This window comes from Marmota marmota, unplaced genomic scaffold (assembly GCF_001458135.2).
Source record: "Marmota marmota marmota unplaced genomic scaffold, marMar, whole genome shotgun sequence".
NCBI classification, from domain to species: Eukaryota; Metazoa; Chordata; class Mammalia; order Rodentia; family Sciuridae; genus Marmota; species Marmota marmota.
This window is the reverse complement of record NW_025999968.1, coordinates 12655064-12671014: the sequence shown is the minus strand read 5'-3', so window position 1 is coordinate 12671014 and position 15951 is coordinate 12655064. Positions and strand designations below refer to the sequence as shown.

Genomic DNA, 15951 nt, shown 5'->3' with positions numbered 1-15951 from the left:
AGTATAAATACTAAATTTATGAAGAAAAACAAGTGGAAATGATGATAATTTAATTATCTGGATTGAAATAATAGACTATTACATGTTTCTAAGTAAACTTTTAATCACTAGGATGCTTTTTTTACTCACTCTGGGGACTTACACATTGAAGAAAAAGGGCATGGAGATAAGGGCATGGAGTCTGAAACCAGACCACCTGCATAAAATTCAAATCTTTACTACCCCTCACTAGCTGAGCACTGTTAAACCACCTCCTTAACAGTGTGTAGGTCTTACTTGTAAAGTGGAGATAATAATATTAGTTTGAAAGATATGAATACAACTAGTATACCAAGAAGCAAGTAACAGCACCATAATTACACTGTTGTTCTTATTTTAACCAAGTTTCATTTTAAAGAAAAATTCAGAATCTGTAGTGTAGTGTAATCCTCTAAACTAACAGTGATGATTTAAACAGAGTTCTACATATTAAAAATCCTTAGACTGGTTTCTCTCAATAATAAAACTTTACACAAAAATTATCTGGAAAGATAAGAGCAGATTGACTCCCAACATCACCATGTGCATGTGGGGGCAGAGGATCTTTACTCACAGAAGCCACTGGAAGCAGCCAGAGCCCCCATTCCAGAACCTCTCTGATGTCACACTTGTTGTCATGGCACTCTGGGTACAAACCCAGAAGAGCCATCTGGTGGCTCTCATTTGTTTGAGAGCAGGCAATGAGCCAGGATGGTCTCAAATGTTTTCTCACCTTCACCCAAAACTCCAGCCAGATATGTCTGGCTTTTGCCAAGCCTTTGGGCATCCTTTAATGTGGCAGCACTGGCCACTTTGAGTGTCCTCTTTTTCTCCATCCCGTGAGTATCTCATACAAGCTGCTAGATTTCTTACAAAGAGCTAGAAGTGAAAATAGTGATAGTGAAGAGGCAGGGAAGTGGAGAGAGGATCAGGAAGGGGAAGAAGGATATATAGTCAGAAGTATAGAGATCTAGAGTGCCTGATGCATTTAGGAACCGGTGGGTAATGCTAGTGACATTTGATGGTGTCTATGGCGTGTTTCTAGACTAGATATTTAAAACTATCCTTAAGTAGTGAGTCCTATCTCAGGCAGGCCAGGCCTCATGGGGCACTCAGGGTTGCCCCAGAGTAGAACTTAGTCTGGCTCTGTTTTCAGCTGCCGAGCCCTGGCCCAGAGAGGAGAATGGGCCTTTCCAGTGGCCACTAGGCTCCTCTGTCTCCTCACTTTCTACAGCCTCATTTGCATGAACATATCAGACCCAGGCACCTTGCACAGAGGTAAGGCCTCAGAACCTGGAGAAGGAGGGGGCAGCCCAAGGGCTGAGGCCTATAGGGGTGATTTCTAAAGTGCTCACCCCACCTAGGGCCTTAGCATCCCTTCTCTTAATGTCATCCTTAATTAGGTGCTGGCAATTTATTTCCCAACCAACTGAGGTGTGATAAAACAGAATCCTGGAGGTTTTCCAGTTGCTTTAGAAGCAAAGACAGAGAAGGCTGGCAAGAGAGGCCAGCAGACTCTTCCTTCTTCCCCTTGCACAATATCTCCAAGCACTGATCACTATTACAAAGAGTGGAGCTCCATATAGAGCTCTTCTGGCTAGAAACACCCTTCTCTCTGACTGCCAGCTCATGTGAGTGGTCAGCTTCCTCAACAGGAACCAGGATTCGCCTGCCCACCTGCTCTCCACCCTCTTGCTGTCTAGTGATGCTATGGGGATGCCCCAAGCAGCAGAGTGCTTGAAGGGCCTCCTGCCACTGCCCAAACCTCTTCCCATGCCAGGCTCTGTCGAGCAGAACCCAGAGGCATCCTATGTGGCTCACATGAACAACAAATGTTTCCCAATGCCATGGTGTGCCAAATGCCATCTCCACCGCCTGCCCCGAATTTACCACTGTGACACCTGCAACATCTGTGTGGAGGTGAGTACTTGTCTTCCCTGTCCACTCACCAACACATACCCAGGCACCTGGCCAGGAGCAGGAACCACCCATCATAAGGGGGCCGAAGGTCAGTATGAGACCATTTTCCTGCACTGCTAAAAGTAGCTCTTACACACTTTGGGTCACTTACATATGTCATCAGTAGGGTGTTAACAACAGTGTCCGCACCTGCCCTGAGAGGCTGGCCTTGTTTGCACAGGTGCTGACATGCAAAGGGCATCCCATCCATGCTGACCAGGTGGAGTCAGGGGGAGGAAAGGCAGTGACTGTCCCATCCCCTGCCTTGCTGAAAATATATACCCAGACCCTTAGGCCGGATGCTGCCCTATGGTGGGGATCTTTGCCTGTCCACCTCTGGGTGTCCCAGTTGGAGTGTTTCCTGGGTTCTCAGTGCTTTTCTCTCCTGTGCACACCCTGCATGGGTTTATAAGTGCATGAGGCTGGATGGGCAAGGCTGTTTCTTTCATCTTCATCCAGTATCTGAGAAAATAGAGGCCCAGATTTATTCTACATCCTGTTCCAAGTGACACTGGGCAGGTCTTGTCTCTAAAGACCTCAGTCATGACAGGTGACCTGACGAGCCATGGAGTCCTAATTGTTCTCTAGCAATGGAAATGCTACTTTCTCCCTGGAGATGGGAGCTCAAGTGTAGGCCCAAGAGCAGGCGGCCTAGAGGACTGGGTTTTGGGAGGCCTCAGGATTTGGGGGTTGTGGAGCTCAGGCGAGATACACCCTCAGTGCTGCCTCCTCTCCTCTAGGAATTCGACCACCACTGCAGGTGGGTAAACAACTGTGTGGGGCACCGCAACATCAGGCTCTACCTGCTGCTCCTCCTCTCAATGTGCCTCTACCTGGGTGCTGTGCTGGCTAGCTGTGTGGTATTCCTGGTACACAGGAGGCACATGACCTTCGTGGCCCGAGCGATGACGTATCCATGCAGTCCCAAGGGCCCACATTGGGACCAGCTCTGGTGGAGGAGAGGGAGGGGTAGTCAGCCAAGGGGCTGGGTAACTGAAGGCAGGGATGACTGGGTGGGGCTATAGGGAGAAGTCAGTTGGGAGGACCATTGGTGGACACCCTTGAATGCCAGTGGGGGCGGGGCAGGACACGGCCTGTGGAATTGAGAATCCAGGAGGGAGGGCATGGAGTGGGGAAATGAAGGTTGAACAGGGACAGGAAGGACCACAGTGAAGTGGGTGAGGTTGGGCTTGGGTGTAATGGACTGATGGTCCAGTCCAGGGAGGAAGAGTGAGTGGGTGGGGGTAGGTGGGGCATAAACAGGAAGGAGATGAGTCCATGGAAAGGCGGGCCAGGGAGGAACTGTCCCCCAGCTTGGCTTCTTAGCCTGTGCACAGCTTCATCATGGCTGTACCTGCTGCGTGCCTCCTGCTGCCACTCATCCTGCAGCTGCTCATCAAGGCCAGGGCAGTGAGCACTGCAAGGTGCCCTTATGAGACCCAGGTAAGGGGGACCAATTGTGTGTGCCCTTATACTCAGCTGGGAGGCAACATCTTACACCTCTGCCACTAGGCACTATGTGTGCTTTCTCCACTGCCCTTGGTCCTGATGGTGCCCCTGGGTCTTTCCCGATCCACCTCTTAAGATGCAGCTCAGATCTCTCTTGTTTTTCCAGTAGTGGGTATTGAATCAAGGGTGCTCAGCCACTGAGTTTCTCCCCCAGCATTATTTGCTGTTTCTCACTCTACATGGAAAATCATGTCATCTACAAGGATCATTTTCCTTACTTTCTTTCCAATCAGTGGTTCTGTATTGCTTTTTCATTTGGGGATTGAACAGGAAAGAGAAGGGTGGGCCTGACTGCCTCTGGACACTTTAGTATGACAACAAGACTTCTAAAGGCTCCTTCAGAAAGCCTAGTGGGCAGCAACAATGGGGGAGGGGAAAGATGCAGACCCAGGGACAGCTGAGAAGACAGAGGAGCCTGTGGGCTCAGCACTTCCCATCCTTAGTCACCCTTTCACCACAGCCATATCTGGTCCCCTCCCCTCTGTGACTCCTCTGCTTACCCCTTACTCCTCAGCCCTGTGGCCTGCCCTCCTCCTCCTCTCTCCAGCTTCAGTTCATCATTGAGTTTACCTGGCAGCATTTTCCATTCCCCCATCCTGTGGTTCTTCTAGTTCCAGGCCTTAGGCCATTGCCTTTCCTCAACTACTCTGCTCAGAATGAGGCCCTCCATGTCCACATTGCCCAGTCTCAAGGGACCTAAATGTGGCCTGCACTCTGGGATTCACCAGACAGTGCTCCTTTCCATTATCTGCAGCACCTGAAACAGGCACTAATTCCATGCTCCAACTTCCAGTCCCTTCCCTACTCCATTTCCTGACCAGAAGCTCCTCTAGAGACACTTGCTTGGTGCTTGGTGGCAAGGACTCTAGGGGAAGAGCACATCTGCCCAAACCGCAGTTCTATAACTGACTTGCAGGGAGACCTTGGCTGTGCTACTTACGCCCCTTGTCAATCAGTTTTAGCATCTCTAAAACAGGGAAATATGGGTTAATTCACACAAGACACATAGAACAGTGCCTGGTACCAGAATGTGTCCAACCTGCCGCTATTAGTATTACTACCATTCCTTCTGTGGTCAGCTACATGTTTTAAAACCCAAGTAACTCCCACCCTTAACATCCTAGGTCTCTTCTCTACTTGTTGTACCCTCTGTGCCTTATTCCCTGAAAAAGTTGACAGTGCTCATTAGCTCCTCCCTTCACTTCCTGGCCCACCTCAGTCCAGACCCTGCCCTTGCTGTCATGATGATGCTCTCGACTAGGGGCAGAGCCAGCAGACATTCTTGAGACTACTCTTTCTGGATAAGACACGGCCTCTGAAACCAGAAGGAGCAGAAATAGCCTTCTTGCATGTCTTAATGCTTAACGCTCTGGGCTTCTCCTCTGCATGTACCTGGGTGCTGTGAGCTAGGTTGCCTTTATGGGTCCCTTGATAATCCTCTCCCTGCACTACCCTGGTGACTCCCCGCAGTGCCCAGGGCCACATGTTGCAGCTGCCCTCAGGACCCTGAGTGTAGGCTGGCCATGCTGTTTGAAGTGAGTTTTCAAAACCCAGTGCAGTGACTAGAGTTTTTTTTTATTATTATTTTTATTTTTTCATGCTGAGTATTGCACTCAGGGACACTTTATCACGAAGCTACATCCTCAGTCCCTTCCATTTTTTATTTTGAAACAGGGTCTCACTACAAACTTTTGAACCTCCTGCCTCAGTGTCCTGAGTCACTGGGATTACAGGCATATACCACCACGCCTGCTTTGACTGAGGTATTTTTGATCCCCTGAAATATTTCTGGCTGGTATGTATTTGAGTGGTAGAACATGTGCTTAGCATGTGGAAGTACCCGGGTTCTTCAGTACCCAGTATACAAAGGAAAGATTTGAATAAATGAGTGAAGCAACAAACAAAAGAATCAACATTTCAGATAGAAGAAAAGAGATAAAGGGACAGAGATTTCTGATGCCTTGAGTCCCCAAGGCTGCAAGAATTTGGGCAAAAAATGGATAAGAAGATAACATTTGATGTTGGTCCATTGAGACACAGAATGTGAGCACAAGCCACAAGAGTCGAGCCAGTGTGAGATGCTGCTCTGGGTGCTTCAGAGTTACTGGATTCAATTCGTGTCTGATTGTATTTCATGTGTTTGTGGGGTGGGGGAGACGGAATTCAAACTTAGTGCTCAGTTCTTAAAAGTTTATTAATTATCGTTCCTTTTAGCATTTTTCTAAACCATATGTACCCCAATCCTTGATATATTTTGTTTTGAGTTAGGATCCCAGTAAGTTTCTGTGGGCTTTGCCAAGTTGTTGAGGCTGGCCTTGAACTTGTGATCTTCCATCCTCAGCCTCCCAGGTCACTGTGATTTCAGGCATGCAACATTGCACCTGGAAGGAAATTAATTTCATTATTGCTGTGAACACCTTAAAGCAGGCAGAACCTCATAGAGCACAATGGTTCCTGTTGCTTTTTGGACATATTCCAGAGATGTTCTGATGTGAAATCCTCTTTCCTTCTTGTGCACAATAGTGTTGAAGATCAAAGTCTTCATGTGTGGGCAATGGAGAGTTGGGGGTGGACACAGGTGCTGGTGGGTCGGTTGTCATTGTTCCAGAATATTTTCTAGCTAAAGCTCTTGAGGTTGGGGCTAGACTCAACCTAGTCTGGGAGAAGAAAGGGGAGAGGCTGATGGATGAAGTCAGAGGGAAGAGAAAATAGAATAAGGGAGAGTACAAGCTAGTCAGTGTCCATGGGAGGACTTGACATTTGAGCGTGACCTTTAGTGCTTTGAGTACTAGAGGCCTCAGCCCAGATTTTCCTGGTCCATCTGATTTGTGACTATGAAAATATGATTGGGCATTTCTGCTGCCACTGCCCTCCCAGATAGTGAAAATCAATGAAGGCACATTTTTAGAAAGAAATCAAGAGGTGAGAAAGTAAAGTGGGAGCAGGATGGAGACACAATTATTGCATCAGTTGAGCAGAGCAGCACTAGAAATGTCTTAAATGGTATCTGGAAGGACATGGCAGGAGGACCTGTTTGGCCAATGGACATATAGAGGAAGGATGTGGCAAAGGGAGGTAAAAGGTGATGAGGGAGCCCTGAGAAGGCAGGAGATGTGGGTGTAGTGTCAGCACTTGTCTGAAGAGTGCTGCTCACAAGTGTGTAGAGGTAAGTCATTCTTTCTAGAAGCCTGGGAAGGCTGGAGGCTCTGGGTCACTCTTGGGCTCCCCTGCCCTTGGAATCTTGCCACAGGCCTGGGTTGAGCCCTGCATTAACCTACCATCTTAGGGATTCTCACTGGGAGATGGTCTTGCCCACTCCTGCCGATTCTGAGCTCCTCTTTCCATCCCCATCTCCCTCCAGCGTGACAATCCCTTTGACCAAGGCTGCTTCACAAATTGTTACATCCAGATGTGTATGCCACTGGGACCCAAGTAAGTTGGTAAACCAGGGGCTGAAGTGGTAGACCCTGGGGCTGGTGGTATGGGGTGAAGCAGGGTCCCTTTCCCTGGTCCCTTATTCCAGCTCTAAGACCCTGATGCTCCCTGCTCCATTCCTTTGGGGTTTTTTCTATGGCACTCTGGGAGCCTCTGGGAATTTCATTCTGTCTTGCCCTTGTAGGTTCTTGCTACAAGAAATGGGGGTAGAGGGGAACAGCTGCCTGGATGATGCTCCTGGATGAGAGCCCTGAGCTTTATGCTTTCCAAGCTGAGGTGTGAGGGTGGTCAGTGAGAACTGGCCAATGTGGTAGTGACCCCTGGCCCTTGAACTTTTGTTCTGCAGGTACATGACCCAAGCTGTCAGTCTGCAAATAGAGCTGGGGACTGAATGGGAGCCAACAGAGGTATACTTTCCAGCACAACATCCTACACACCTCCCTGCATCCAAGTCTCCAACTCTAGTCCCCCCAAGTAGTAGCCAGTCTGCACCTTTACAGGAGGTGTGAGGAGTAGTGGGTGTGCATTGAAACAGGGGTGTCTGTGGGCTGCACAGCTATTGGGAGAAACCCTTCAGGTTAGGCTGGCTAGGAAGTAGCCAGTATAAGGATGGAGTATAAGGATGGGGATTATGGAACTGGACGGTGCACTGTTCAGGTCACAGGGCTTCAGAACACACTGAGGTGTCCCTGGATAGACAAAGAGATAATAAGACTAAATCACAAACTTTCTGGTTACTGCTTTTTTTGAAAAATAATCTTATGACTTCTTTAAAAGCTATAACACTTAACTCACTGGGTTTTCCTTTCTATATTTTGCTCTCTTTTCCAAGGAATTCTCTATTTCACTGGGGTTTCTGTTTCATATTGTGGATAACTATTATATCTAAAACTTGGATCTTTGCTCTTCCCCAGATTATGTATTTTATGTTTTTATATTTACATATCTCTCAAAGCCTCAATGTCATTCAAAGGACAGTTGAGTATGAAATTCCTCACCAGATAAGGGAGATTTTCCATAGGAATCACCTTACATGGAGCCAGAAAGAGAGAACTACTAATGGGACTTGCATGGGACTATGATGTTGTAGCACTTAATGCAGTTCCCAGGCAGAGCTCTGAGGACTGCCATTGGATCCTGATCTCATGATAGATGGATGTGTTTTCTTCATTCATTTCAGATGGCTCATTGAAGTTAAAGAGAGGCTAGGCATTATATCTTTGTAAAATGTTTTGTGAAAATTAGTATTAGTCATCTCAACATCAAGGTTTCAATTCTTTTGCACTTTTCCTTTTTTATTAAAGTGCTACTTTTTACTATTTTTTAAAATATTTTTACCTTTAAAAACTATTTTTAGCTGTAGGTGGACACAATGCCTGTATTTTATTTATTTTTTTCAGTGGTGCTGAGGATGAAACCCAGTACCTCACACATGCTAGGCAAGCACTCTACCAGTGAGCTACACCCCAGTCCCTGTTACGCTATTTTGCCAGTAATATTTTTTTTCTTGTTGTGTTTTTTTTTTTTTTTGGATTAAACCCAGCCCCTTATGTTATTTTTTATTTTGAAATAGGTTCTCACTAATTTGCTTGGGGTCTCACAAAGTTGCTAAGGCTGGCTTTGAACTTGAGTTAGCCTCCTTGTAAGTTTTCAGCCAGCTTCAGAAGTTAGTTAGATCCTAAGATTAAAAAGGACTGGGGAGTAAGCTTGGGGGTGAGGCACACCTGGGTTCAATCCCCAGTCTAAAAAAGTAAATAAATACATAAATGGTTTTTTGAATCCTACCAATGAGTATCGATCTTTGAGTCTGCCACTCTGATTTTGTTCAGAAATTTGTTTTTAAAATATATTAAGCTCTTTCCTCTATTGCTTGAGAGCAATGCTATTAATCTGTAGAAAGTGTTCTGTGAATTTAGATTGAATTAGTAGAATGTAGAATGATAATTTTTAGAAACTTATGAATTTCTTTTTAACAACTAAATTCAGTTTAACATTAATTTTATTAATAATAAAAATACTGAAAATCACCTGAATATTTTGAACATGAAAATAAGAGATGTTATATATTGAATAATTAATAGTAAATGAAATAATACCTATGTATATGGATATATATCAGAAATCAAGGTAAACTTATCTCTCTATTATTATTTACTATATATTATTTATTATTTATTTATCGATTTATTCATTAATTTATTTTAGGTACTGAGCTGACTCCCGAGTCCTTGTATGGGCATGTGCCACCACACATGATAATTTGAAAAAAGATGGGAAGATGGTTGAAATTCTTCACTGTGTTCATGAGACTATGTTATTTACCTTTCCCCCCTATATTTCTGTAGGTCTGAAATATTTCAAATAAAAGTTTTGGTTACAATGATTGCCTCCTCTTTTCTCTTTCCTTTTTTGTTTAAGATGTTAAATCTTAAGTGTTCTTTGATCCGTTTGCAATTGTGAGAAGGGCAAAGTCTTTGGATAGTATAAATGGCTGTGATTTACAAGTCTGAATTCTGATTGTGTCTTTTTCCCCCGTAGGTTTTCTGGCACAGTTTTTACTGCTATTGACATGGCTCTGGGTCAATAAAAGTTCGTAACTTTTTCATACTTCTACTGTTAGACCAGGACACAAGAAAAGACCACTGACTCCAATTAAAATCAAATTAAAGCAAGCTTATTATTTTGACCGGCCGGGCTGCCTCTCCCACCCAAAACTGCAGGAACAAGATAGCAGCTACAACTTTCCTGCAGTCCAGCTTTTTAGCCCAGAAAGTTACACAAAGGAGGGGTTTACAGATAACAAAACTCTGACAAGCGTAACACAAATGGTAGTTTACATTTTTTACTGGCCCCGACACCAGAATTTATGAAGGTCATTAGAGCCTCAGAGAGGATTGTTATCTGGCCAGGGAAGGCCAAGATTTGTGAGGTGTCACTAAAGTTTCAGAGAGGGCTGCTATCTGGTCAGAGAGCCAGGCTTGGGTGAGTTCAAGGCACGGGCAGGCATTCCAAGCAGGTTCAGAATTTGCAGTAATTTATAGTAAGCCAAAATTATCTTTTCATGGCTTTGTGGCAATGGCTCCCAATTTTAAGAAAAGATCAGGTTGGGTCTATCACTACATGTATATTAGCTTTCTTTTAGGGGAAAAACTACATGAAGCTAAGCATAATCAATAGGAATGTAATTTTTAAAGTTAAGTATGTTGTAAGAATTAATCTATATAATTTCATACTATTCTCACTTTAGGGGGAACAAATAAGGCATTATATCATGAATAAGCAAATATTATAAAAAGTATTTTCCCAGGTAGGAGTGACAAGAGGAGTAATTTCTGGCACTGGGCTGAGCTTTGGTTGGCTAATCAACTTCAAGAAAAATCTGGAAAATATTTAGGGTCCAGGTAGTGGAAAATACTATACATATTCAGTTGCGAGTCAAAATACTACTCATTTGTCAGTTATAATCTCATTATATGATAATATTGTGTGTTAGTACAAATTATTAACAGGTTGGTGTTTGTTACTTTCTAAGAGAATTAGAAAAACCACTGATTTGTTTTTTAATTACGTTTCCATTATAGGTTGCTATTAAACAGATTAATTTACAGAAACACCCACAGAAGGAACTGATCCTTAATGAGCTCTTGGTGATGAAAGAATAAAAGAATCCCAACATAATTCACTTCTTAGGTAAATATGTTTGAGGTTCTTTTAATAATTTGGATAAAAACATGGAAATTTGTAGTTTGATGGAGACTAGCCAATTTGAAGTGTCAATACTGAGAAGGTCCTTTTGCTACAAGGATATTACTTGGTTAGTGTGAGAAGTCAGCTAAATGAAGGACATTGCTGACATTGTGTCTATTCATGCAAATGATCAGACACAGAAACATTAAGGAATGATCAGCTGAGATTCATGTCTTAAGCCACAGAGTTCACTACACATATTTCTGAAATGTTTAGATCAGTTTTTAGATTTTAAATGCTATTCTTTGTAGGTAAATTGTGCATGTTCATCAAAAGCTCCTGTAGACCACATGCAGTAGTGTAAGTTTGTAATCCCAGCATCTAGAGAGGCTGAGGCAAGGAGGATCATGAGTTCAAAGTCAACCTCCAGAATTCAGAAAGGGCCTAAGCAACTCAGTGAGACTCTGTATTAAATAAAATACAAAACAGGGCTGGGGATATGGCTCAGTCGTTGAATGCCCCTGAGTTCAATCCCTGGAACCCCCTCCAAAAAAGATACCTCATGTTTAGAAATTGAAGTTTTGTTTGTCTGTTTTTTTTAAAGACAGAATGGAAAATTAAGACTATAATTCAATTACACATATGAATGCAAGACCACTAGTAAACAATGATACAAGTGGTTTTATTATATGGTTACAGGTCATTTTATTTCTTATATAAATTTGTTTAGGGTGGGGAATTGGTGATATATTTTTTGGCTTTATCCCTAATTTTGGTGTATGCATTAATGGAAATAAATTTTCAGGTACATTTGGCTGCTCTTTAAAATAATATTTCAAGTCAGCATGCTGTGTAAGATAAGCCACAGACTTTGGAATTATGAGAACTTGACTTCAGATGCTGATTCTGACACTTACTATTGTAAGGGTCCAGCGAAGTGTCGGAGGAAGAGACCACAAGTGACTAGCTTCATGCAATAAGCAGGAGGGAGTTTATTGAGGATCCAATTCAGTGCGCCGAGGCTCCAGGCAGGCTCGCTCAAGAAGGGAGGGCAGCCCAGAGCCCCGAGCAGGTGCTGAGCACTGCTTAAGTACACTTTTTTGGGGAGGGCGGGGATTTTACATACATCACAGTCTCCTTTAACAAATCATCATACACCGCGGGAAAATCATACTACAATTCCTAAACATGATTAGTTCATTCATTGGCGGGAACAGGTCGGGCGGGGGTGATAGGTCAGTTCTAAAGCGGGGTACACATTCAAACTGATTGGTTTAGGCCCTGCGATGCCTACGTGCGACCACACAGAGCCCTTCAGTTATTAAACAACCAAGCAGTCAGGGGAAATATTTACTGGGCGGTTCCAAGCATTGTCTTAACAGCTACAGAAATTTCAGGTTTTGCAGGTAGCATAGAAACCTAACAATACCTAATCCTTTACATTTTAACTCAGACCTTGCAGCTTAGAAACTTTACAATACCCGGTCTTTTACCCTTTAACTTTTACGCTTTAACTTCAATTTCTTTTACCCTTACACTATGTAATCTTAGATGAGTTCCTTAATCTCTCCAAGCCTGTCTCTGTATCTGCAAATCAAGATCAGTAATCCCCAAGTTGTAGGGTTATTTTTGTTGGAAAACTTCAAAATATATACCTAGGCAACTATTATGGGCAAACTATGACTTCAAAATCATAATGAATATCATAATGACCCTCGGACATTTTTGTGCTGTGACAAAGAAGTTTTCTTCTTTGCTCTCAAACTTTCAACTCTGTTGTTTTATCATTATGGTGCTTAATATTTGAACTTGAATATAGAGTGTCAAATGTTTAAAAAAAATAGAGTGGAAGTTTTGAATGTTCTAATTTTACTTACCTGGTAGGAGAAGATTTGCTTGTAGTAGTGGAATACCTTGCTGGTGGGCCAGTGACTAATATTGTTACAGCAACCTGCATGGATGAGGCACAGATTACTGCTATGTACAGAGAGGTGATTTTGCATTCTTTGGGACAAATTGGGTGATGTGGTGTTAGCAAGAGATAATTAAAAAAGATTTTCCAAAAGGGGGAATTTTTGTTGTACACAATCTCTGTAAGTTATCCCATCTTGTTTTTATCTCAGATGTGAGTTTCAGCCCTTCATAAGTAGGATGACTTGGGTATGAGTTAGAGACCCTATTTTATTTTTATTTTTTGTATTAGGGATTGAATCTAGGGTTGGTCTACTACTGAGCTATGTGCCTAGTCTATTATTATTATTATTATTATTATTATTATTATTATTCTTTAAGAAATTCTTAAAAGATGCCTAGGCAAGCCTGGAACTTGTGATCTTCCTACTTCTGCCTCTGGTGTAACTGGAGTTACACGTGCCCAGTAAGCCTTTGAAGAATAATTATCACTAAAAAATCTCATTATACTCATCATAATAGTTTATCATCCACTTAGGGCACTTCTGAGGATTAATGGAGCTATAATTAAAAATATGCCACTCAGCTAGGTTTGGTGGTACATGCCTGTAAATCTCCATCACTCAAAGGCTGAGAGAGGACAATTGCAAGTTCAAGGGTGGCCTCAGCAACTTAGCAAGGCCTTAAGCAACTTAGTGTGACCCTATCTCAAACTTAAAATAAGAAAGGGCTGGAGATATAGCTCAGAGGTAAAGTCTCTTTATGCTAAATCCCCATTATCCCTCTTCTTGCACACCCACCCCTTCCCACTGAAAACTGGGACTAGAATCATCACAGACAAAGCAAGACACATGTCTAACTTTAAGATCATAAAGTCTGCTTCTGGCTTCATTGAAGGTGAAGAAATTGGTTGTTTCTTCATATTTTTATATGAATTTCCAGTTGTCCTTTTTTTTTTAAGTTTGTAGAATCTTTCAAATTGCCTAATACTCAGCCAAAAACAAGTGTTCCATCTGTCCCTCTGTATCTTTTCCTATAGAGGAGACTAGATTAATGATTTGTTTATTGTCATTGAAATGGATCCTATTCTGTCCTGATGTCATAGGGATCATTGTCATAATTGACAAATTATAAATGTTTATGATAGACTATTCTATAATACACAGTGAATTAAAACTTGGTATACTACATAGACAATTATTTTTATTCAGGTAACATTCTTGAAAATTGAATTCCAAGTTTGTGTTCCACCTAAGAAGGAAAGAAGTTAGAACTCTTGCATAGTTCTCAATACTATATTTCTTAACAAAGACGTAAAAACTAATCAAAACTTAACAAGAATTTATCTATTCCTACTTGAATACTCACTTTTTATAGTTGATATAAAATCAATTTCAGGAGTTGTTCTGACTGCATTCACTAGGGGTCTCCTTTTCTGTGCCAAAATTTTTAAATTGTGACAAGTCACTTTCTACTTATTTTTACAGTATTTTTCTGTGGCTTCATTCTTTACTAGAACCTGATTCAATGCTTCTTAAGTAGTATATGATTATACCATTTACATCCGTTTTTGTTTGTATAATAGTACAATACTTTGAATAAGAATTTTAGTAGTTACAAATAGTGTGCAGACTTTGTTGTTCTACTCTGATGGGAATAAGAATAAAAATACAACTGTTCCCACATGTATAATTTATACTTTCACTTTATATTCAAAACCATGGGGCAAAGAAATATTTACAATCTCATCCTATTCTTCTATTTAAGGCAGGGAGGAATTTATTCTTACTTTTTTTGTTTAAATATTTTTAGTTGTAGATGGACAAAATAACTTTATTCAATTGTTTCTTTTTAATTGTGGTGGTTTTATTTGTTTGTTTTCTTCGTTTCAGATTTGGAGATCAGACCTAGAGCCCCACACATGCTATGCAAGTGCTCTACCACTGAACTCTACTATATACATATTTTTTTATTGTTGATGTCAGGTTGTGGATAGGGCTTGGCATAATTCTACCAGACAAAAAATGAAGAAGACATAGTACATTACATTGATAACCCCCCCTGGAAGCAACAAGACCACCATCTATCTTAAATGCTTTTCTCAGTGGCTTACATTGATTTATACTTTTGGGTACCTGAGGTTCAAGTGCAAATAACCACAAGTCTATTCTCTACTATTGAACTAATTTCTAAAAAAATTATGCTTTCTTACCAAGTGCTGGGTACAATCAGGCATTTAAACCAGAAATGGCCTAGAAGTTATATGGACTTATCCATCATTTTATAAGACAGACCATTGAAGACAAAGTTTTAAAAATCAATGGCAGAGACTGGTGATATAACTCAGTGATAGACGGTTTGGCTAGTGTACACAGTGCCCTGGGTTTGATGCCCAGCCCTGCAAGAACAAGAACAATAAATAGAAAGAAAGAAAGAAAGAAAGAAAGAAAGAAAGAAAGAAAGAAAGAAAGAAAGAAAGAAAGAAAGGAGGGAGGGAGACAGGAAGAAATCAGAGATGGATGAGCTGGGCATGTGGCAGATATCTGCAGTCTTAGCAGCTCAGGAAGCTGAAGCAGGCACATCCTGTGAGGTCAGCCTGCACAACATAGAAAGGCCTTGTGTAAAAAAAAAAAAAAAAGGAAAAGAAGGAACTTAATAAGACACTCTTTAATGATGTCTCTAGATGAGTTCTGAGTGTGGTAGGGGATCTTCTTACTATTTTTAAGGTATTTTGTTTTCATATGAGAGGATGTGTTTCTGTATAAATGTTAAGTATTGCAGGGTCTTTGGCTAAATACTACAGGCTGTGCTCTGGCCTCAACTACTAGTATAATGACTTTGTGTGAACTAGTGAATGGGACATTTCAGGACTGTTTCATTAATATCTGTTTTATTTTGCTCAGTGTTTATAGGTATTGGAGTTTTTACATGCCAATCGTGTCATTCACTGGGACCTAAAAGGTGACAATGTGCTTTTGGGAATGGAAGGAGCAGTTAAATTTAGTAACAAGTTAAAAAAAAAACATTAATTTTTTTTTACTATACTTTTCTTTCTTTCATATCAAAAAACCCCATCTCTTTATATTTTAAAAAATATAAAGGGGAGAGTATGTTGGTAAGAACTATGAACTGAGGACTGGATTTGATAAGTTGTATCTGTGTTCTCATTCACCTCTAAAATTATGTAACTACTGGCATCATGTCTATAAGATTGAGACTGTTTTGTATTTACATGAGAATAAATAATATCTATGAAGTGTTTGGATTGTTTTACATAAGTAGGAGATTTTGTAAACTTTTTATTTAAGCAATCCTTTTATATTAATGCATTTAATATATTATAGTGTATAAACACACCAAATTACCATCCTTTACACTCTGCCATTTAAGATGAATTACTTCACCATGTTGCAGAGAATGTTTAGTAATTCT

General features: G+C 41.5%; 1 protein-coding gene across 1 annotated transcript; it reads left to right on the top strand.

Annotated features, from left to right (window-relative positions):
• Nucleotides 1-729: 729 nt before the first annotated feature.
• Nucleotides 730-9508, top strand: LOC107136054 (palmitoyltransferase ZDHHC19-like). The gene is made up of 5 exons (XM_015478279.1): nucleotides 730-857; nucleotides 1175-1296; nucleotides 1799-1938; nucleotides 2718-2887; nucleotides 9460-9508. Exons 1-5 carry the CDS (start codon nucleotides 730-732, stop codon nucleotides 9506-9508), a joined length of 609 nt encoding a protein of 202 aa, XP_015333765.1.
• Nucleotides 9509-15951: the final 6443 nt, after the last annotated feature.

Coding starts and splice junctions, on each gene's coding strand:
- LOC107136054 (XM_015478279.1), top strand. CDS start 730: ATGGTCTCAAATGTTTTCTCACCTTCACCCAAAACTCCAGCCAGATAT. Junction 1,939..2,717: donor CCTGCAACATCTGTGTGGAG/GTGAGTACTTGT, acceptor CCTCTCCTCTAG/GAATTCGACCACCACTGCAG. Junction 2,888..9,459: donor TTCGTGGCCCGAGCGATGAC/GTATCCATGCAG, acceptor TTTCCCCCGTAG/GTTTTCTGGCACAGTTTTTA.